The sequence below is a fragment of the Orcinus orca genome, chromosome 10, assembly GCF_937001465.1.
Source record: "Orcinus orca chromosome 10, mOrcOrc1.1, whole genome shotgun sequence".
NCBI classification, from domain to species: Eukaryota; Metazoa; Chordata; class Mammalia; order Artiodactyla; family Delphinidae; genus Orcinus; species Orcinus orca.
The window spans coordinates 95,497,389-95,521,545 of NC_064568.1; the positions used below are offsets into that span (position 1 = coordinate 95,497,389).

Sequence of the window (24,157 nt, forward strand, 5' to 3'; positions counted from 1 at the left end):
CTTTTCATGGGCTTCTGAAGGGCGCCAGGGTAACTATGTCTTTATAAGGACATCCGTGTACGTCCTTATAAATATGCAAATCGTGGCAGCGCCGAGCTCATTCCAGTTCCGCCCTCGGTCCACACCCACCTCCTGGTCTTCCCAGTCGCCTACACCGAGCGGGCCGGGTGCTCGCTCTGGACCAGACTCGCCTCTCCCGGGGTGCCTGCTCCGCGGGATGATCTCTGCACCGCCCCGGGCGCCCGCCGCCCAGCCCCTCCCCCAGCGCGCACTGGGAGCCCAGTCCCGCCCCCGGCGCGAGCCCGGAGCCCCGCCTAGCCGCTCAGCTCCGCCCCCGGAGAATGCCCGGAGCCCCGCCCATCCGGCAGTAAAGCGCAAGCTCGGTACTATCGCCCACGCTCGCTCCTGCCGTCGGTGTCTGGCTGGGGCCGCGCGTGACCGGCATGAGCGCGTTCGCGGGCCAGTGACCGCGTCAGGGATGGACTGCGGCTCCGTCACAAACGAGAGGCCGAAGCGCCGCCGGCGGCTTCTGCTCTCCCTGGTCGCCGGCCGCGGTGGAGGCCCCGGAGGCCGCGGCGTCCCCACGCGCCACCTCCTGCCCGGGCTCCTCGGCGGTCTGGGGGCGCTGCGCCCCCGCGCCCCGGCGGCCCGCGGCGGCGCGTCACGTGCCTCCCCGCTGCTCCTCCTCCTGCTGCTGCCCTCCCCGCGCCTGGCTGCTGCCTCCCCGCGCCGGCCGCTGGCGGACTGGGAGCGCTCGCGCGCCGGGCCCTCGGCTGCCCCGGCGGGGCGCGGCTGCGCGAGGAGGTGCCAGCCGGGCCTGGCCCCGGGCGTCACCTGGGCGGCGGGCGCGCTCCACCTGTGCCTCGGCCAGGTGGCCGCCCTCGCTTCCTCCAGGAGAGGTGAGGGCCGGGGCGGCGGAAGCTGGGCGGGTCAGCCGAGGTCGCCGGGCTCCTCTGGGCGTGGGGATGAAGGTCTGTCTGGTCCCGCCTTCTGGGCCACGCAAACCTGGGCTTCCTCGGGTGAAAAGACCCGAATTATTCGGAACGCGGGCACCAGGTGTCTGGCGCAAAGCGTGATGGGCTGCGGCGGGGTGGGGTTGGGGGCGGTGCGTGCGGGCATAGCGCACGCGCGTTTGTAGAGCCGTTTTGTCGGGTGTACAGCGTTTGGGGGCTCGGGTGAAGGGGTGTGCAGGAAGCTGGCAAGTTGAGGCTCGAAGCTCTGGGAGACGAAGGGATTGTTTCACAATTTAATTGCAAACTCTCGTGGGTTCATTACTCTGCCTGGCACTTTTCTGGGAACTCGGAATGGTTATCAGTCAGGAAACTCTTTTCCTTCTTGGCGCTTAATTGTAGCAGAGGAGATTAATATATATACATATATAATAATATCTGGTAAATGTTGTCGGAAAAAATAGAGGGGGTAAAGGTTAGGAGGTGGAGTGGGCCTTCAGTTGCTAATTTAAATGGAGTCCTCGGAATAAGTTTGCTTCATTGAGAAGTTGGCATTTCATTAAATACTTTAAGGAGGTGAGAGCAGTCACGGCCTGCATGAGATTAGACTCAGTTTACTAGATTACAAATTGCCGATTAAAAAATCATCCGGGAGAATCCTTATTAATTAGCAAACTTGGCAAAAATCTAACTTTGGATAGTCTATGCATATCCATCAGTGGCTCTCAGTAACTACACTGATGGCTATTTAAGAAAACGTTTTTCTCAACAGACATGCTCGGTAAATGTTAGTTGCATCTAAAATTTAAGAATACCTTTGGCGGGGCTTCCCTGGTGGCGCAGTGGTTGAGAGTCCGCCTGCCGATGCAGGGGACGCGGGTTCGTGCCCCGGTCCGGGAGGATCCCACATGCCGCGGAGCGGCTGGGCCCGTGAGCCATGGCCGCTGAGCCTGCGCGTCCGGAGCCTGTGCTCCGCAACGGGAGAGGCCACAGCTGTGAGAGGCCCGCGTACTGAAAAAAAAAATACCTTTGGCTGGGGGAGAAACTGGTTGGTAGTGCAAAGAGTGAAAGCAGCTTTATGTCCAGAGGCTGGGAAATGAGTGGTGAACTCTGTCAGTGTCCTGCAGTACCTGTGAGTCTTTATTTCTGTACTTTGCCTTTTGTTGCTCTTTTTTTGACAAACTGGTAATTTGTGATTTGGTTTCCTCTCATAATTCCATCAGCTAATGAGAATTTTGACCCTTTGTCTTCAGGCTAGTGGTCTGTTTGGTGTCCAGGGTTCTCAGTAGAGCTACTTAGACTTAAGGATGTTTATGAATAGGAAATTTGTGCTCAGTTTCCTCCCCTGTCCAGGGCTAGCTTTGGGCTCAAATAGTGTGTGTGTTTTCACATCCTTTTGATATGCTGATGGCCCCCCAAAAGGAGAATTACATATTACACTTTAACATAGCTCTCTTTACTTGTTTCCCGGTTATTAGTGGGAATTCATAGTTCTTGGGCCTCGTTTTGTTGTCACAATAAAGGAGGAAAAGTGAGTCAGAGGTGTTCCCAGTGCCAGAGTACTGCTGTGTCCCAGGCGCTGCCCTGTGATAGAGGCAAGACGGAATTCACCCTCCATCAGCCAGAGTTGAGGGCCAAGTGACGAGTGACTAGGCCCTTTCTCCTCTTTTCAGCCCACAATATATCTTTGAAATAAGCTTGCCTGCAGTTTTGTTTTAAATCACATGAATGATTATTGTTATTAGAAAAAAGGAATTTGGGACTAGAATAATCCCATCAATTTTCCCAAGCCAGTTCGAGACCCAGATGTTCTCAAGCTCCCTGACCCACGGGACAGTCCAGCACGGTTCTGAAGTGGGCAGGGTAGCTTGTAAAGAGACTTATACATATACATATATATTTATATATATGTATATATATTATACATTGCACCTGTAAGAGGTACAATCATTCATTCATTCATCTATCTACCATCCAGCTCGGGCTGTTCTGTGTCAGGGTCTCTTCTCATGGAGGCCCAGGGCTGGAGATAAAGGATGGAAAAAGAGGTGCCAGATTTAAGTGAGCGCCCTTAACGTGAAAAGGGAAGACCATAGGTGAGGAGCAGAAGGGGGTTCATCTCAAACTCTCTTTCTATATAGTCTCTAGATTTGGATCTTAGAATTCTTACAATTGAATTTTCTTTTAAGTTATTTCTGGCCTGCAGTATACCAGGCCCTCTCCTAGTGACACAAAAGTAACTGGCCGCTCTGGGGGAGCTTGGACTAATATACAGACATGGGAATAAACGTAAGTGCTGTGGTAGAGCTATCTGTACCGGGCTGAGAACACAGATAAGGAAGCAATAAAGGTTGCTCCCTGACCTGGGAGGAGGGAGCAGAAAGAACCTTACAGGGTAGCATAGTGCCCTGCCCGGAACATAATGGATGCTTACCACGTTGTCACATTGGATGAGGAAGGGTAAAAAGGATGCTTAAAACTTACCAGTTGAGAAAGGGGAGCAAGCCAACCTTAAGGATGGAGTACCAAGGTCTGCACGTGCAGTAAACAGAATAGTTTAGGTGGCTAGAACAAAAGCTGAAACGATAAGTGGCTAAATTAGGACAGGCTTTGTGTGCCTTGCCAAGGGCCTTACACTATAGGCTAGTGCTTCTTTGAATCTAAACACCATCCGGCCCATCTTTTTTTTTAACCATTAAACACACACATGCATACACGAGTTGTTGCATTTTATATTTTGTCAGTCTGCAAACCGTGTTTGGTACAGAGTGATTCCTGGCTCTCTGGTACTTACCTTGGTGCAGACTGTGACCACAGCCACCCCACTCCTTCCACGTTGCTAGTAATTTGGGAACCACTGCTGTCGTCTTACAGAAAAGCAGCAGGTCTGTAGGGTCCTGTCCATGTCACATTTTTTGCTTACTTGGAATTTCCTTTGAGTGTTTACGGGTTGAGAATAAGAGTTGATTAGCTGAAGTATTTTTCTGGTCATTTAGGACAGGTACTGAGAAAACCTTTGAACTTTGAGTTAGTAGATGACTATTCTGTCTTCTCCCACTCTTCTACAACACCTGGCATCATGGAAAAGTAAGAACAAGTATGAAGCAAGATTTTTATATAGCTATGTTTATTACATTTAAATGAAAGATTTTTTTATTTTATATCATCCATCTCTCATTTTCTGTCAAAATGCCTTTTTTAGTGTGATTGTAAGGAGGTATTATGTTTAAATGTCCTTTCTTGACAAAATTACAAGTTTGTATTGCAATTGTTCTGTTTTTTTAAAGCTGTTTTTTGTGGTTTGTGGAATACAAAAGCCAGGAAACCATTACTATCTACCTCCTTCAAATGAGCACCTTGAAACAGGTTTACAAAACAGATTGGATCTGTGGTTAAACTCACAGAAATCCATAGCAAAGGTAATATGTAAATTGTTAGAACACATCTCTCCAAAGGTAGGCTTTTGCAAAGACAAGGAAAGAAAACTACAGACCAATATCTTTATGAAAACACTAGCAAACCAAATCCAGCAATATGTAAAAAGGAGTATATACCATGACCAAGTGGGATTCTGTCTCAGGAATAGCAGGTTCACTTAACATCTGAAAAATCTATTCATGTAGTACGCCACATCCACAGCATACAGGAGAGAAACTACGTGATCATCACAAAAGACAAAGAATTTGACAGAATTCCATACCTCTTCGTGTTAAAGAACACTTGACAAGTTTGGAACAGAAGGGACCCGCCTCACCTTATAAAGGGCATCTGAAATACTCACAGCTACCATCATACTTAATGGTGAAAGAAGGAGTGTTTTCCCTCCAAAGTCCGGAGCAAGGATGTCTGCTGTCACCATTCCGTTCAACACTCTACTAGAAGTTCTAGCCGGGGCAGTTAGGCAAAAAAATGAAAAGGCATCCAGATTGTAAAAGGAGTAAATTATCACTGTTCACAGATGACATGACCTGGTACATAGAAAACTCTAAGGAATTCACTAAAAAAACTATTAAAGCTTATGAACAAATTTAGCAAGATTGCAGGATACAAGATCAATATACAAATTGTACAAAAACAAAAGTCAGTTGTATTTCTATGCAACGAAAAATCTAAAAAACAATTCCCTTTACAGTAGCATCAAAAGGAATAAAATACTTAAATTTCACCCAAAAAAAGCACAAAAGTTATACTCTGAAATATGTATAACATTATTAAAGAAATTAAAGACCTAAATAAATGGAGAGACATCCCAAGTTCATGGTTGGAAGAATTTAGTATTGTTAAGATGGCAGTACTCCCCCAAACTGACCTACAGATTCAACACAATCTCTATCAAAGTTTCAAGTGGCTTCTTTGCAGAAATTGATAAACTGATCCTAAAATTCACATGGAAATGCAAGGGACTCAGAATAGCCAAAACAATCTTGAAAAAGAACAAAGTTGGAGGACTCACTTCCTAATGTCAAAACTTACTACAGAGTTACAAGTAATCAAGAACATGTGGCACTGGCAGAAGGGCAGACATATAAATCAATGGCATAGAATGGAGAATCCACAGATAGATCCTCCCACTTATAGTCAGTTGATTTTTGATGAGAGTCACAAGACAATTTAAGGGAGAAAATAGTGTGGGACAACTGGACCTCCACATGCAAAAGGATGAAGTTGAACTCCCATCTCACACCATATACAGAAATCAACTCAAAAGGATCAAAGACCTAAATGTGAGACCTAAAACTGCAAAACTCTTAGGAGAAAACAGATGTAAATCTCTGTGTGCCCAGATCAGCCAGTGGTTTCTTAGATATGACACCAAAAGCATAAGGAACAAAAGAAAAAGATAAATTGGACTTAATTAAAAAGTTATGTGCTTCAAAAGGCACCATCAAGAAGGTAAAAGCCAACCCACAGAACGGGAATATTTGCAAATCATACATGTGATAAGGAACATGTATCTAAAATGTATAAAGAATGCTCTTAATTCAGTAATAAAAAGATAACCCAAATTTTTTAAATGGGCAAAGGGTCTGAATGGATATTTCTCCAAAGAAGATATACAAATGGCCAATAAGTGCATGAAAAGATGTACGTCATTAACCATCAGGGAAATGCAAATCAAAACTACAATGAGATACCACTTTACACCCAATAGGATAATTGTAATAAAAAAGACAGATAATAACAATGTTGAGGATGGGGAGAAATTGGAACCCTCATACAGTTAGTCCTTCAACTGATGACGAGGTAAAAAAAAAATTGGCATATCTATACAATGAAATATTATTTGGCAATAAAAGGAAATATGCCGACATACTACACTGGTGGGTGAACCTTGAAAGTATCACTGTATGTAAAAGAAACCAGTCACAAAATATCACATATCCTAATGATTCTATTCAAATGAAATGTCCAGAGTAGGCAAATTCATAGAGACAGAAAATAAGTGATTGCTGGGGGGAAGTAGGAAGATGAGGGGGTGATAGCTAGAGCATAGCTAGAGGGTATAGGGTTTCTTTGGGGATGATGAAAATGTTCTGAAGTTTATTGTGGGATGGTTGCACAGCACTGTAAATATACTGAAAACAACTGGAGTATACATTTGAAATGGGTGAAGCATATGTATCTAAGTTATGTCTCAATAAAGCTGTTGTAAAAAACCAGATAGACTTTTGAGGTATGCCCTGTTTTTTCATGGTGCTGAGTTGCTTTTGTTTACCATCAAACATCCACCTGTTTACCATCCACCTGTTTTGAACTGTATTGTCCTTTCCATTCTAGAGCTTAGCGTCTGTGCTGGGAGCCTGCATCTGGAGAGCAAAAGGAGAGATTTCACCTCTTCTCGGAGTAGGAAGCTCTACTTTGACACCCATGCCTTCGTGTGTTTACTCGAAGAAAATGGTAATCCTCATTTGGTTACTCAGTGCCATAGAAAAACACTATAAATTAGGACTTCCCTTATGATCTTATCGAATTTCTCATATTTCTCTTTGACTTTTAAGTCTGTAGGTAATCTTTTGGTCAGTCTCCATTTTTTAAGTCCTTGTTTTTTGTTTAAGGACATTTTTGCTTCATCCATACAATTGAGACTTTTCTCCCACATACTCTCTTTGTCCAAGGGAAGCGTATGTTTATAATATTACTCTGGAAGTATGGTATTATAGGTGAAAAATTAGACATAAGCCAGCAAAGCTCAGGAATGATTCCTATGACAGCTGTCTAGGCACGAAAGTGATGGTTTTATTCCTGTGCATCTTGTGTGCTTTAAAATTTTTATGAAATTAAAATGTTGCTGAGCAACAATTATTGATAATTCCAACTTGTGATTTTTTAAAAATATTCAGACTTTTTCTCTTACTGCTGTTGAGTTAACTAATGTAAAAGATTGCTGTGACATGTATGAGTTATTGAAAGTGCACTTAATATATAGGTAGCATTCTCATATTTAATCTTATCTAGACAAATATACAATTTAATACACATTATAATTCTCTCTACTGTGACACATATATTCTCCAAATCAGAATCTCAGATATCATAGCTTATGTCTGAAATAAATCTGTGTTTTGACTTTATTGTATAGTTATTCATCCTGTTGTGTGTGTTCATATCTGAAAAGCTGCCCTGTGTAGACGTGCTTTACATGCCCAGGACACTGTGTTGGGGTGGATCTTTCTGTGCTTATGTGGGACGGTTAGCAGCTCTGGATTCGAGCTCTGCCACGTTCCAGCTGCTTGGTCTCACAGTCCTTTCTGCCTTCTCAGTTCCCATTTCTCCCTTGGTAAGAATTCCAAAGAGCCCTTTGAGTGTTAAGTAATGTACTTGAATGCACTTTGGGAAAACTGTCACATGCCCTGTGATAATTTTTACAGCTTTTCTTCTCAAACTTGAAACAGTTAGCCTTTTTCACCAAGACTTCTTTCAGCTCAGAATTTAAAAAAGAAAAGTAAAAGTGAGAAGAGGGGCATCTAAAATTATCTTGTTAAGCAGAAGTCTTTCTACTTTTCTTTTTCTTTCGTTCTGTTTCTTTTTCTTTTTTCTTTTTGATGGACCTGTGTTCTTGTATTCAAAGTAACCAACTGTAAAAAGACATCTTAGAGATAATAGGGGCATCTCAACATACACTAGATGTTTGATGATATTAAAGGAACATCATTAATTTAGTTACGCTTAACTATGGCCAGGTAGCTGCAGTGGTCCCAAATCCTGTTTCCCAGTGCGAGGTGGTATTTGTTTCCCCTCCCCCCTTTCAAAATCCATTTATTTATTTATTTTTGACAAATTAGAAATAGCAGATGTTGAATGTTTAAAATATGATGTTTCAATATATGTACTGCCTGCTTTTCTTGATTTTCAAACCCTGGCCCATGAATATTTGCATATTTCAAGACCAGTGATGTGAAGACCCCACTGGATGTAGGGTGTGAAGGTGCTTACATGAATGATGGGTGTCTGCGATGGCTGGGTTAGGATAAGGCCAGGAAGGACCCCTCAAGGAATGCTCCATCCTTTATCCCTTTTTCTCTCCAGAGTTATGTCCCTTGATTCACAAAACTTTCTCTGTGTCTGTAATCTCACTAGCCCTGATTCTGTCCCGTTCTCTCATTCCTACAAAAAATTAATTTGCATATGGCAACCCAGGAGGTTTTCAGGCTTCTCCTTTTTCTTATCCTTTCTCCTCCTATAGGTGGTTCTAAATTATAAGGCTTTAAAGTTTCTTTTCTTATCAGTGTAAGTTCTCTTTGGTCTCCCTCTTTCTGTTCTTCATAATTCCCAAACCTAATTATGTTTAACTATGAACTCTTATTAATAAGTTTTAAAATTTTCAAAAGACATGTTCATTTTTAAAAAATTAGGAAGACAGAAAAGAAACAAGAAAAGCTACTCTGATTCCCAGTACCAGAGTTAAACAGTGTTCCCATTTGGGTGATTTTTTTCTAGCTGTTCATGACCCACACATTGAAAATTAAAGGATTTTGAATAAAGTGAAAAGAGTAGGTCTTTGGAGGTCTTTTTGTCTCCTTTAAATTTGTTGCTTTCTTTTTTTTATTATAAAATATGCTTAATCTCATCCAAATTGAATCAGTTATAACTTTATCCAAACAAATGTGCCATGGATTAATTACAAGAATCAGTAAATTCTTCTGAAGTTTTTACAGCTGGAAGTATTTTTTTTTTTTTTTTTTGCGGTACGTGGGCCTCTCACTGCTGTGGCCTCTCCCGTGGCGGAGCACAGGCTCTGGACGCGCAGGCTCAGCGGCCATGGCTCACGGGCCCAGCCGCCCTGCGGCATGTGGGATCTTCCCGGACCGGGGCACGAACCCGTGTCCCCTGCATTGGCAGGCGGACTCCCAACCACTGCGTCACCAGGGAAGCCCGTAGCTGGAAGTATTTAACGGAAAGAATTGTATTCCAGGGACTTATGCATCTTAAGCATTTAAAATTAAGCATTTTAATTACAATTTTCAATGTGAAATATGTTACTACCTAAAGTTATTAAAAACAGTAGCACTGCTGAGTTGAGTCTTTAGGTAATTCAGTTCAGCAGCATTTATTGAGTATAAAAGAATATATTTTTTCCAGTTTGAGCCCCCCCCACTCGTGATTGAGGAAAATTATGGAAGAAAAATATAAGAGCCAATTTTGTCTTTTAACATTAAGTAAATTAACAGCTGAATTATTATTTATATAGCCACTGATTTGACTGATTTGTGCTGGAAATAAAATAAGCTTTCTCTACTTAAGTAAATTATTTTTTACTAACATATACATTTTGAAATTAAGGAAGTCACATCCATTATAGAAAATTTAGACACAATTACCTAGAATCTTTGTTAAATTACAGAAGAAATAAATTGTATCTATAGTTTTGAGTCTTGCATCTTTTCACTTGACCTTGCACTGCAGGCATCCCCTGTGTCATTATGCATTCTCTTTTTGAAAACATGGTTTTTGATGGCTAGGAGGGACATCAGAGCTCAGTCATCCCAATCCCTCATTTTACACGAGGAAACACTCCGATGTGTCCTACTTGTTCCAAGTGACAGACACATCACAGCCTGTGGCTAGACTCTACCCTCCTGCTACACTAGGCTTTCCACCTGCTTCTGAATTCAGACATCCACTTGCATGTGTCAGTTTGCATTCTCCCCCTTTCTATGAAGGATTTTTTAATTCTGGCAACTAGAGTCTCCTGAGTGACTGTCTTTGTGTGTTTGCCTAGGGTTTACTACTCAACAAGCAGAAATCATTGTCTCTGCCTTGGTCAAGATCATGGAGGCCAACATGGATATCGTCTACAAAGATATGGTCACCAAGATGCAGCAGGTAGCTTTGCTGGGGCACTTGAGCAAATTTGAAATCTAATGAGTGTTATTTGTAATATATGTTTTGGGATAATATTCTGTTGAAAAGCATATAGTAATTTTAACATAAACGAGAGACAGATGGTTACAGTGGCATAAAAAATATTTATTCAAAGCTATTTAGTCAGCTGTTACAGAATCACTTATGTTTGAAAACTGACTATTCTAGTCAACCGTGCTTTAATAAATGGAGATGTGGCTAGAATTACAGCAGCTGGTCCTCTGACTGCCACCCTTTTAACTGTGATTCACTTGATGCCGACACTGGAAATGAGTTCTTATTCTTTTCTCATTTTCAGACAGAGGAGGACCTTGCTGAACCTCTTTCTTTGTTCCCATGTCCTTCTAGTTTCTCAATAAGATGATACTGGGTAGAGACAGTAGGAGGTAGAGTTCCTAGGCCAGACTAGGTTATATGTTTTGTTTTTCTTTTCCCAGGAGATCACTCTTCAGGAAATAATGTCTCAGATTGCCAATGTGAAAAAAGATATGATTATTTTGGAGAAGAGTGAATTTTCAGCCCTCAGATCAGAAAATGAGGTAAAATTAAAGAACCACTCATATTTACCAAATGCTTTATATTAAGACATTGAGATATGATATACACACACAGAAGTGTACAAACAAGTGTACGTCTCGATGAATTTTCAGTATAGACTATCAGTCAAATCAAGAAATAAAAAAATATATATATTAAAAAAAAAAATAGACCAGTGCCCCAGAAGTGCTGCAGACGCCCCCTTCTGGTCACACCTCCCGCAGCGGAAACCATTATCCTGGCTAACATGGCTATTGAGTGGTTTGGCTGTTCCAGAACTTTATCAGATGGAATCACAGCGTGTCTTGCAGTGATAGGTCATTCTTTTGCATTGTTCATAGTATTATAGGAATATGCCGCGTTATTCTACTGCGACGTATATTAGAGTTGTTTCCAGTTTGAGGTTATTATGAATAAGTGCTGCTGTAAAATATCGCTTCGTTTCTTCAAGTGTGGTGTTTGGGATCAGCGTTTAAATAAGTGCTATCTTCGTGTCTTCCTTTATTTTCAGCCCTATTTAAAGTCCCATGAAGGAAGTTCATTTATTATCTGTTGGTCTTAATCTTATAAGAAACCGCCTAGCAAAAGATCCTTCTTTTGCTAGGAAAAGGTAAACTGTGAAACTGTCAAAGTTGTCTGGAACTCAGTTATTTGAGGGCAGAATTAGTTCAAAGAAAAATTGAAGGAGGAATTAAAGCAGGGGCTCTGAAGGGAGATGAATATATTGAAGACTGCTGTGTGACTAATTTTATGTGGCCTTCAAGATGGATTAAGACGTATCTCAAGACACACCATGATTGTAGTACCATCCTGGCACGACAGTCATTTCTGCCACTGAGACTATTCAGTTATGCTTGTATTCTGAACGTGGCCGAATTTGTGTTGAATGAGGAAAAAACTTGTTCACAAATACATGTTCTAATGGTTGTTTATTATGTTTTTCATAATCTTCTAAATATATCCTTGACATTTCTTGTTAATGTGTTTTTAGAAAATAAAACTTGAACTACATCAGTTAAAACAACAAGTAATGGTAAGATCTTCATTCCTGTTTGCTTGCTTGTTTATAATTACATAAGCTTAGTAATAAATATAATGTCCGAAATACTTATATATTCTTAAAAACTTAATTCTGTGTTAAATATTTGTGTGATGTGTCTCGAAAGTACACATTGGAAGATTTAACCAAGAACATAGCCAATGAATAAGTTACTGATGTCTGTAACCAAATTCATTAAGAAAATTGCGATCTAGAAGGAATGAAGTCATTTTTAAATAAAAAATGTTCTAAAATAGCCACCTGGAACCCTTAGATTATCTTAGGAGAGACTGTCTTTAGAGAACTACACGTGATTTTAAACTGCTGACTGTGCCAGCTGTTTGATTTTTTTTTAAGTCGAAAGGACATTGATGTTAAAGAAGAAAAAGTTTTGATGAGTGTCAGTAGGAAGACTTTACTTAAACCAGAATTTAATATTTTACTTTTTTGAGTCCATCTCTGCTTTCCAAAGTTGTCCAAGGAACAGCTTGATTCATAAATTTCACAAGGTGATTGCATTGGGAATCTTGAGGTTAAAAGCAACAATAACCCACTCTAGACTGACTTAAACATCAAAGGGGGATTATTTGTATATATAATTGGGAAGTCCCAGCAGGGCTGACTGCAGACGTCGCTTAGCCAGTCTCCTGACCCCGCTAGTCTCCAGCTCCGTTCCTGTGTGCGCCCCTGGCCCAGCCCTTTCCCCCTTCCCCCCTTCCCCCCTTCCCCTTAGCCCCTTTGGGTGGAGCAGTGGAAGCAGCAGGGAAGGCGCACATCCTCAGAGTTTGGATCTCTTACTTCGGATTTCTCTCTTTCTTTGTTGTTTGCCCTCCCACTAGGATGAAGTGATCAAAGTCCGAACAGATACCAAATTAGATTTCAGTCTAGAAAAGAGCAGAGTAAAAGAATTGGTATGTTTCTTTACTAAAAATATAGTATGAATTAATTTCTTTGCAGGATGGAACATTTGGTCAAGTCTGTTTACATACCATTCAGAAGTATTGTTAAATATTTACCTGTATATCATTGTTAGACACAGTTTTTTCTTTATTTTGACTATATTTTGAATTAAGGCTTAAATTTGATGCTTTCAAAAGTAACACTAAAATTAAAATCTTGGTCAAAGGAAGTTTGAATCTTGTATGTTTCAGAGATACTAAATTATGTGTCACTTAGGCATGAATAAAGAAATTAAATTCAATCTTGATCTATTTGATATTGACTTAAACCTCTTCTGGTCCCGATTTTTCAAAAGTTAAGTTGATTATCTGATTTGAATAATATTAAATTATTAATATTAAATAACATTAAATTCTGTGTTAAAAATTCAAGATTTAAAAAATATTTCCATATAGTTTTTTTTTAATAGAGAAATCTTAATGACTTTACTGCATTGTTTTAAAGTGCAAATTCTAAATGATTCTTGAAGTTATATCAAATTGAAATTTTCTATTAGGGAAAGTAGTGCTATATATTTGTTACCAAAAAGATATCACAAAATGTGGGTTGTAAATAAGTGGAAGGGATATATATATATATGTGTATATATATATGTATATGTATATGTATATGTATATATATATATGTCAGTGCAACAATTTGTGGGATCCATGCCCAAGACTTAAGAAAACTGTGGAAATATTGCTCTGCTTCCCTTTGAAATGCCTGTTTATGTGCATTTCAAAGGTAATACATATAAATACAATGTTTTTCCCTCAGGGCTTTCACAGTAACTTCTTGTAAATTTTTTAATTTTAATGAGATATAATTGACATACAACATTACATTTCAGGTGTACAGTGTAATGATTCAATATTTTTATATATCGTGAAATGATCACCACAGTAAGTCTGGTTAACATCCATCACCCACATAGTTACAAGACTTTTTTTCTTATAATGAGAATTTTTAAGATCCCCTCTCTTAGAAACTTTCAGCGGTACAGTACAGTATTATTAACTCTAGGCACCATGCTGTGCATTATATCCCCAGAACGCAGTTATTCTGTAACTGGACGTTTGTACTCTTTGATGCCCCTTCTCCCATTTCACCCCCTCCCCGCCCACCTCTGGCAGCCACCAATCTGTTCTCTGTATCTGTGAGCTCGGGTTTTTTTGGGTTCTTTTAGATTCCAAATATAAGTGAGATCGTATGGCATATGTCTTTCCCTGTCTGACTTAGTTCACTGAGTGTAACACCCTCCAGGTCCATCCGTGTTCTTGCAAATGGCAAGATTTTTTAAAATTTTATAACTGAGTAATACTCCATTGCATATATATATACGCACTGCGTTTTCTTCATTCATCCATCGATGGACACTTAGGTTCCTCCCACGTTTTCGCTATTGTAAGTAATGCTGCAGTGAACATGGGGTACGATAAGTTGGATGTTTTATATGTGTTGGGTTGCCTCTAGTGACTTTTAACCCGTCTGTCTTCTTGTTCAGGCTGTATTTGCATTTGTTTATTTATTAGTTAGATACCTTTTTTATTCTCAGCATAAAAAGAAATAGGGCATATACAGCATTTTTTTACTAAAAATGAGTATTCACAGTTTTTCATTGTCTCCTCATTTTTCACAATTTACTTTTAACCAAACTGTGCTACAATGATAAATGAAGCTAATATTGAAATTCAAACAAGTACTTAAGTGTATTTTGAAACTGCATCTGGATTTCAAGAGTTAAGTTGAGCTTTGTTATACAGAATAATTATTATGTCCGTGTTACCTGTCTTTCTAGTCTTGAAACACTTTTAACCTTGAAGATTAAATCACTTAGTATTACTAAAATATGTGATGATCACTAGCATATGACTAGTATCTAGAAGAGGAAGAACTCTTTTGGTTACCTTTGTCCTCAGGGTTGTAGACTTAGCAGGAATTCCTTATTCACTTGATTTAGGAAGATTCCTGTAGCTAACGGAGCCAGGAAGAACTTCATTTAGGAGATTGGGAGATAGGGGATGTGAACATGGATTAAAGCCAGTGAATTTATGTGACTTACTAACCTAGCTGAGAAGTCGTTCTTGGTAATCCTAAATTCAGATTACTCTGAAGTGCAGGACAGTAGTATATTAGTATGTACCTAGCATGAATTTAACTGCACTGAGGAAGATAAGCTATTCAAACCTCTCATTCTCTTGTTTAATAAAGTTATAATACTGTTTCAACAAAATTAACTGTGGTGATATTTACAGCCAGTTTCAAAAGCAGTGTAGCCCGTAAACTGCTTTGGGGTGCAGGGAGATGGAGCTATATAGATGTTATTTTAAAAATCATGGCAGTCTGTCCTACAGAGTGAAGTAAGTCAGAAAGAGAAAAACAAATACCATATGCTAACACATATATATATGGAATCTAAAGGGAAAAAAAAGGTTCTGAAGAACCGAGGGGCAAGACAGGAATAAAGACACAGACGTAGAGAATGGACTTGAGGACACGGGGAGGGGGAAGGGTAAGCTGGGACGAAGTGAGAGAGTGGCATGGACATATATACACTACCAAACATAAAATGGATAGCTAGTGGGAAGCAGCCACAGGGAGATCAGCTCTCTGCTTTGTGACCACCTAGAGGGGTGGGATAGGGAGGGTGGGAGGGAGACGCAAGAGGGAGGGGATATGGGGATGTATGTATATGTATAGCTGATTCACTTTGTTATACAGCAGAAACTAACACAACATTGTAAAGCAATTATACTCCAATAAAGATGTTTAAAAAAAAATCATGGCACTATCAAGACTTAGGTTTTTCCTTTCTCTTGTGGTTGAGTCAATATTGACTTATTGAAAACTGGAGTTTTAAGAGGTGCAGAAAATCCCATTCCACCCTGCCCTCTGGTGGTGATCTGGCGCATAGCGCTCGCTCGCTCGCTCGCTCTCGCTCTCTCTCTCTCTCTCTCTTTCTTTCTCTCTCTCTCTCTCTCTCTCTTTCTCTCTCTCTCTCTCTCTCTCTCTCTCTCTCCCCCCCCACTCCCTCCCTGGAGTTGAGCATTCTTTGGTCCTGCCTCTCTCTCTCTCTCTCTCTCTCTCTCTCTCTCTCTTTCTCTTTCTCTCTCTCTCTCTCTCTCTCTCTCTCTCTCTCCCCCCCCACTCCCTCCCTGGAGTTGAGCATTCTTTGGTCCTGCAGCTGGTTCTTGGTTTGGGGTTTTGGGTTTTTTTCTTTTTTTTTTTGCTGCTAAGCAATGCTGTTTCTATACTTTATCCCCCTAGTAGTCACAGGGGAACACTGTATAGCTATAAAGTTTCTAGATACTTCAAAACCATTAATTTTTTCCCCTATAACAACGTTAATTTATTGAAGTTTTTTAATTCTTCACTTAAATTATAGATTTTCATTTGCTCAGTTAAATCCTAACGCCCACCACTAAGGAGATGTGTCTGATTTTGGTCTCAATGTCAACAAAATTGCACAATATCTTTGCATAGATATTAATAGCCAAAGGCAAGATACCATTTTAATTCTGGGTAGAACTAGTCAGTTCCCTTAGTAACACTGGATTGTGACAATGCCCATGTGGGTTTGTTTTTTGTTTTTTTCAATTAAAACCAACATGTGATGGTTTAGTGTATTTCTTGTATCTGTATATTTACATAGTGTTTTATAATCACAAGGTGACATCTATGTCACAGAATAATATTCCTTGAAACTTTTTTTTTTCCCAACTTTATATCTTTTCTCTCTTCTAAGCCTCAAATAGTGACCAATTTTGTTTGTGGTTACAATGGGATAGCTCCTAAATTGAATTGTTACCCCACTTATTTCAACCCTCTCAAAGCCAAAAAGCATATGTCCATCTAAATTGGTCCCAGGGAATGCTGTTATAATAGTGGGAGGGACCTAGAGACAGACATCCCAGTGAAGAGATGAAAAGAGAAAACCAGCAGAGAGTGGTGGAGGATGACAAAAGGGAATCCAGATGTTGGAGCGATGAGTGAATATAAATAAGAAACCCCAAAACACAGATCAAAAGGAGAAGGCAAGTAGGCTACTTTACCCTAGGGGTGGCTTCTAGTGGTACATATTCTTGGAATTACTGAGACCAGAATATTTAAGGCACCAGAGGAGGAGGAGGGAGAGGGGAATAAATCAGAATCTGACCTGTGTTACGTGTTTGTTTCAGTATTCATTAAACGAAAGGAAGCTGCTGGAAGTAAAAACAGAAATGGTGTCATTGGTAAGAAAAGATTCACTTTGCATCTTGCAGAATTGAAACTCTACCCTTGAAGCACCAACCCCTCCTTTCTTCCTCCCCTGGCTGCCACCATTCTATTTTCTGTTTATGAATCTGACTATTCTAGGTCCCTCATGTAAGTGGAATCATACAGTATTTGTCCTTTTGTGACTGGTGTATTTCACTTAGCATAATGTCCTCAAGATTCCTCCATGTTGTAGCATATGTCAGAATTTCTTTCCTTTTTAAGGCTAAATAATATTCCATTGTATGGATGTAGTACATTTTGATTATCCTTGTGGCCATTGTGAATAATGCTATGAACATGGGCATACAGATACCTATTGGAGTTCCTGTTTTCAATCATTTTGGGTATATATACTGAGAAGTGGAATATCATAGGATTTTTTGGAACACAAAATACTTAATTATCTTAATGAAACTTTAAATCTCAGTGATTGAAGAATAATAAGGAATGGAGATGTTTTATTATATTTTTAGCTTATGGCATGCATAACTTATTTACCATCCTATATTACCTGGGACCTTTGAAACCTGCAAGAGACTTCCATGAGAGAACACTAAACTATTCCTCTGGAATATTTTATTCATCCAGGCATTTATTTCCTTATTCATTACCTGAATTATTCATCACAGGGATCCACTTACTTGCCCTAGGACTTTTAGTGAAGTATTTCCAATGCTTTTATGCATTAATGAAATGTTACAAACCCTTTATAACATCAGCCAAACTTACCACCCTTTGGGAGTTAATTGTGTATCTGGTTTAACTGTATTATATTTGGGAAAGAACGCATATAGGTCCTTGGTATAGCCAAGCCTCATAATAATAAAACACTTGGCATTCGAACTATAAAGGAAGAAAACTTTTTAAAACTGAATAGAAATAGCATCAAGGCGAGCGCTGTTGCTTTTAGATGCCTGAGATTCCATTCATTTTGTTAAAGCACTTTCTGTATACCTTTCACTAAGAGGAATTCAGAAGGATGAGGCTTAGTCATTGCCATTGAGAACAGACCAGCTTCATAATCTTAATCTTATTTGCAGAGCAGTCTATAATTTAAAAAGCTTCCCTCCATCAGTTATCACACTTGATTCTCTAAACAGCTTATGTGAAGGCAGGGCCAGTGTTACCTTTTTCTTTGTCTCAAACAGAAGGAAACAGGCCTAGAGATAGCTACAGCCCTGACCAGTACAATACAGCATGAGGCTAGTAGAACTCAGACTAAAGCCCAGGTCTCCTTAATCTGACCCTGCTGGGAAGGGACTCTAGGACTAACAGCAGAGGGGATGCATCCAAAGTGGTTTAATGCTGTGAATCTTTCTTTTAAAAGCACGCCCAGCAAGATCGGGCCATCACGCAGACAGACAGGAAGATAGATACCGAGGTTGCTGGCCTCAAAACCATGCTTGAGTCACACAAGCTTGATAATATTAAATATTTAGCAGGTAAGCCATTTTGTATCTAGATTAGTTAAAACAAGCTGAAAATAAATTTAAACAAAAAAAAATTTTTTTTTTTAATTTTTTGGCCATGCCACGTGGCATGTGGGATCTTAGTTCCCCGACCAGGGATTGAACATGTGCTCTCTTCAGTGGAAGCGTAGAGTCCTAACCACTGGACTGCCAGGGAAGTCCCAAAATAAATAAAATTTATAAATTAAGTCAAAGATATTGCATTTGGTTGATTCTAACACAATTTTTTTTCATGTTTTAACATCTCTGAAATTGGAAGGCATCTTACAATTTCCAATAGATGGAATATCATACAATAATTGGCATTTTTTCTTTCTTTGTAAAGAACATGATTTTATTTACTACTATTCATGGAATCTTAAATTTCATGAGATACTGGCATTGAACTATAGTTATTTGGAGTTATTTTTCGTAACATTCAAGATGGAATATTTTACAGATAGTTGAGTTGTGATCTTTTCTGCTTCAATGGGTGACACTCCTTATAAGGTGTTATTTTCCTTTTGCAGTTTTTGAGCCAAAAGAGGGAAGGAAGATTCATGTACCAAAAAATATTACTTAGCCATTATTTTAACTCAGATTTAACATTTTGGATCAATCAATATTTTGAAGTCTAATAGTATTTAGAAGTAGGATTTGCTCATCAAGTTAAAAGGTGTGTCCCTGTGTGTTACATGTGCATATACTTTGTGACCACAGAATTTTTGTGATTCTGTACTTTTACTGAAAAGTTTTCTTGGATATTGGATGCATTTGTACTTTCAAGATGATGGTCTCAGGTGTGGGGTTTTCTAATAGGCAGGTGTTTCATAGGATGTGGCACATCAGTGAGCAAGCCAAGTTTCTTGGGTTTGGTTTTACTTTCTTGGTGGAAAAGTGTCTGTTTTCTTAATAAAAAGATGTTCCCGCAAGTAATTGTTCATAGAACTAATACTATGCACAATTGTTTTTTTTCTTACAGGATCTGTATTTACGTGCCTAACAGTAGCTCTGGGATTTTATCGTCTGTGGATATAATAAAGTATCTATTTAAAGAGCATTTTATTGTTTTGCCTTAAAATACCAGATTGCTGTGCTTTTTTTCCCCTCATTTCCAATTTTAATGCTGATTTTTAATTTAATGCATATTATTTATTGTATGCAAATTATGGACATATAACCAAGGCAGAGAAGTGAGAAATTTCATAACTGCTTCTTCCATCTTTTCTGTTTAGTTGACTTTATAACTCTGAGTGGTGGTGGACGAAGCAAGGAAGACTCCACTCAGCTGGGCCAGTGAACTTGGTCTAACCTTTGGGACATACCAACAGTAAATATTTGTATAACTCTCCACAATTTTAAATCTTTTGTTTTAATCGAGGATTGGGGGTCTCCATTTAAAAGGCACAGGAGCTTTACTAAGTGCTGAAGAATCATTGTAACTGAATCCTCTTCACCTGCTGACCCAGACCCTAATGTCAGCCGGTTGTGTTTCAAGGTTGTTAGAGGTTGTGTTAGAGGTTGTTTCAAGTCCGCTTGGTTGGTAACCTCATGCTACGTTGTACTTTACGCCCAAAAGAGATTTTTTTCTTGTAATTTCCACTGTCTTAGTTATTGTTCTGTTCATTTTCTGTGTGCCTTCCAGCTAGAAAATCTTGTTGCCTGATGAAGCACTGTGATTGGGATGCAGACTCTCTCAGCCTCCTAGAGTGGTAACTTCCTCTCCCTCCCTCCCTCCCTCCCTCCCTCCCTCTCACTTGGCCCCTTCTCCTCTCCTCCCTCTTGGTGTGAGAGTTGTTACAACGCCTCAGGTGTGGCACTGCCTCCCTAGAGAACAGACTCACCCTCGGCGTGGAAGTCCACTTCAGTCTGTGGGACAGGCTTTCTTCCTTCTGGTCTTCCAAGGGAGGCACAAGGTGTAACTTCTGTAGCAATATCTAGATGTGTAGATAGTGCACGTACTTTCCAGAAATGTCTTTAATGAATACGCCTTTGCCCATTACAAGCTCAGGTCATAGGCTTTGAAAATTAGATAATTTTCATGCCAGGTATCCTAATCTAGGTTGATTTCTTTGGTTGTTAAAGACATTCTCATACCAACCTTACCTCTGTATTTAAAACAAATTCCAAGATACAACTGGGGGCATTTTGGAAACGCACATTCTCATCTTACTTGAATGACCTGCACGTAGAGAGAATAGCATTTGAGAAACGATGACACTGAATGGCACCTTCCTGTCTTTCTCCACATGCACGCCTGTGCATATAACCTGGTCCAGTGGAGAAACCACATAGAGACTTCTGGATCAGACTGGTACAAGTGCCCATCGTCATTGTTCCATCCACACTGGTGAAAAGTTACCCTCTGTCCTTTGGGTGTCATTTCTAAACTTTGTAAAGTGTAAGCCATTGCCTTGTTTGAAACATTTGTGTAGCATAAAGATTCCGAGCTCCAGATAAGTATAAACATCAAGTACTTTGGCATGAGTGGTGTAAGTTTCAAAGTGAATAATAATTTAATCTTTTTTCAACTAGATCCAAAATTATCTTAACTGGCTCATAAAACATTTTATAGATATATTCTTCCCCTTTCAGAGAAGGAGCCCCAGAAAATACTGTACATTTAACAACTGCGCTAAGTATTAAAGAGTTAAATAAATGACATACCATTCAGACCACCTTTGCGATATAACTTTGGCTAGTAGGAGCCTGAAGGAGCTTGGAGCACAGACACTCCTCCAAAAAAGAGAATCCCCAAGAGGAAACAGTACTGTATGCAATTTTGTTTCAAAGCAAATAATAACTTTTACAGGTTAAAAACAGAAAGTGAAGTGACCTTATATCCTGACAAGATACTTTTTAAGTAACATTTCAGTTGGGTGACTTTCTGTCCTCTGTCAGAAGTATTCCAGATGACATTCCTACTGGTGATGCTGGGGGCCACATCAGTCTGTCAGTTAATTTGGACCACTGATTTTGCTGCAGAGTTCTCTGCAGTACGGAACAGCCCCCCCCCCCCCCAACCTTCCCTGCCTTGGGAACAGTGCACTTTCCTTTTGGTGACCTGGATTGCATGCGTATACGGAGGCTGGGAGGGTTCAGGACCATATTCCCTTTCTTTAGTCACATGTATTGTATTTGAAAAGCATAAGAGCCAGAAATACAAGTGTACCCTTCCTGGTGTGGACCCAGACGTCTGTGAACACGTAAGTGACTGGGACTGGACACAGTGTGATGGCTCCTGAGCTCACCTGGCTTAGAGGATGCAGGTCACTTTAGGAAATTCGGCATTAGCACTCATAAGGGGGAAGATGCCTGGCAAAATTCCCAGATACCCTGCGTCTAAGCACACGGGGAAATTAGCCATAGCAAGGTCCTGAAAATTACCCCTCCAGGCACAGGTGCCTAAAGCAGAATGTCAGGTGGACAGAATCTGTATTTCCTGTTCATGCACAAATCACTTAGGAGGTCCCTCCGCCCTCCTGCTTTCTCTCCCTTCCCCTACTCTTTATCTTTTTTTAAAGAGCTTAAACTCCAACCCCACTCCTTTCCTGGACCCTTAATAAGCGAGCCTGTTTGTGTGTACGGTTCTTTACAAGAAACCTGAATTTTTTTTTTTTTTTTTTGCGGTACGCGGGCCTCTCACTGTTGTGGCCTCTCCCATTGCGGAGCACAGGCTCCGGACGCGCAGGCTCAGCGGCCATGGCTCACGGGCCCAGCCGCTCCGCGGCGTGTGGGATCCTCCCGGACCGGGACACGAACCCGCGTCCCCTGCATCGGCAGGCGGACTCTCAACCACTGCGCCACCAGGGAAGCCCCAAGAAACCTGAATTTTGATTTCTGTGCTGGTCTTAGTCCTCCGCTGGTTTTCCAGCTCAGTATCTAACAAAACTCAGTCTGAAGGTCTTCATCTTTTCCCTTAAGTATGCCAAGTATCTCAGCTGAGAAGTCACAAGTTCAGGAAGAAAGGCTTGACTCAAAGCAGCCATCTTACTGGAATTTGTCTCTGAACTCTTTAAAAACCAAAATCCTGAGCTGCGGTGTCTATGTCGCTGCCTGGGTGGTGTCCCTTGGCCGCCCATGGAGCTACGGGCTCTTCCCTCTGCTCCAGGCTCCTCCTTTGCAGCCTCTCCTCCTGTTAATTAGCTGTGTCAGCGTTGGCAGGCACCTCTCCTCCTCCCCCCTGCTATGCTGTGTTCTTAAGAATTTTGGCGTCATTTCTGAACAAATGTCATATAGATGGCACTATGGAGCTCATGTCTAGAAAAGTGGCTCTTAACATATGTTTATCAAATGTGTTGTGACTTTTCTGACACTAAAGCAAAAACATGTTAATCAGGAATAATTTATTCTTTATATAAAATGTTTGAGACTGTTTAGCCTTTTATCGGAATTTCATTTGGAAAATATCAGTCTTTCTACAGATTTATAACCTATGTTCCTCTGATTATAACCCAAACCATTTCTTAACCCTTTCGTTACTTAAGCAAATATTCAATTACATTTTACTATATAATAGAGTGGGCATATTTTTATGATGTAAAATAAAATATTTAATTCTCTATATGTGACTAATATACTTTTCTATCTGTTCCAATTGAACGTGAAAACTAGAACTTCTGCCTACGCTGTATTTCAACTATTATTCCCTCCAATTGTGAATGGTAACATTGCTGTATTATTTTTTAAATCTAATACCTAAACATTTGGATTTGCATAGAGGATACGTTTGAAAGTGATCGTTTGATTTACAAAATAAATTTTTTTTTACTATTCAAAAGAATTCTTTTTGCATGCTCGTGTAAAGTGCTTTAACTCCTTGCTTGAGGGGAAATGAGGTTTATACGCAAGTTTTTAAAAACTGCTGAAGATTCAGGTTACAGGTGATAAAATCCAAATCAGACTAGCTTGAGCAAAGGATTTGCTTTTCTTGGCTTACACGATCAAAGTTCAGGAAGAGCAAAACGAAAATGCCATCAGAACTCACCTTCCGGCGCCTCACACCTCTGCTTTTTCTCTCGAACCAACTTCACGTGTGGAAGAGCAGCCAGCACATGCCCTAAGTCTTAGGATGGGAGAGTTCCACTTTGGAAAAGCCTGGAAGGAAGACTCCAGAGCAAGTACCTAAGGTAGCAGCCAGAGGAAGGGTCCTGGGCGGGTCCTCCACGCTTCTGCCCCCGGACCTGTTCAGCAAACGTGCCACCTCTGAAAAGTTGGGCTCTTCTGAGTTTCCTGCAGAAGCTGACCTTCCACGGGACAGACGTCTGCTCGAGAGGAAAGCAAAGGAACGTGTTGGGAAAGTGGGTAAATGAAAGCCTGGAAATTAATTTTAGGTACCGTTTTTTCCAACCGTGAATCTTAACTCAAGTTAGAGAGTCACATAAAAACTGCCTAGGTTTGAGGGGGAGCCGTCAAGTTTCTCAAAGGCCCTACATGATCTGCAAACCCAGTCTTCGTGTGAAAATGGTGTCCCAGATGCTGGTCACCCATCTGCCTTCTCACCTCAATCCCACTTTTGCATCTGTGATGTGCAGACAAACTAAAAACCTGTTCTTTGCCATGGGTCTTTGATTTCTTTAAAAGTAAGAAAATCGTTTTAAAGAAAGACATTTTTAGGAACA

General features: G+C 40.4%; 1 protein-coding gene across 12 annotated transcripts; it reads left to right on the plus strand.

Moving 5' to 3' along the window:
• The first annotated feature begins 202 nt into the window (after positions 1-202).
• Positions 203-22,068, plus strand: MCUR1 (mitochondrial calcium uniporter regulator 1). 12 transcript variants are annotated; one of them, XM_049693789.1, is made up of 10 exons: positions 203-899; positions 6,729-6,848; positions 10,171-10,274; positions 10,751-10,852; positions 11,842-11,883; positions 12,729-12,800; positions 17,010-17,063; positions 18,416-18,530; positions 19,772-19,866; positions 20,182-22,068. In XM_049693789.1, exons 1-9 carry the CDS (start codon positions 218-220, stop codon positions 19,834-19,836), a joined length of 1,356 nt encoding a protein of 451 aa, XP_049549746.1. In that variant the 5' UTR covers positions 203-217; the 3' UTR covers positions 19,837-19,866; positions 20,182-22,068. The 12 variants fall into 12 exon arrangements, 11 of the variants coding, with proteins under 11 accessions (XP_049549746.1, XP_049549745.1, XP_033290761.2 ...); XM_049693788.1 differs by having other exon boundaries at positions 19,772-22,068; XM_033434870.2 differs by lacking the exons at positions 19,772-19,866; positions 20,182-22,068 and adding an exon at positions 19,519-19,596.
• Positions 22,069-24,157: the final 2,089 nt, after the last annotated feature.

Bases quoted from the DNA above. Each gene is read 5' to 3' on its own strand.
- MCUR1 (XM_049693788.1), top strand. From the start codon at position 218: ATGATCTCTGCACCGCCCCGGGCGCCCGCCGCCCAGCCCCTCCCCCAG. The intron at 11,884-12,728 runs GTAAGATCTTCA...CCCTCCCACTAG, and splicing joins AGTTAAAACAACAAGTAATG to GATGAAGTGATCAAAGTCCG. The intron at 12,801-17,009 runs GTATGTTTCTTT...TGTTTGTTTCAG, and splicing joins AGAGCAGAGTAAAAGAATTG to TATTCATTAAACGAAAGGAA.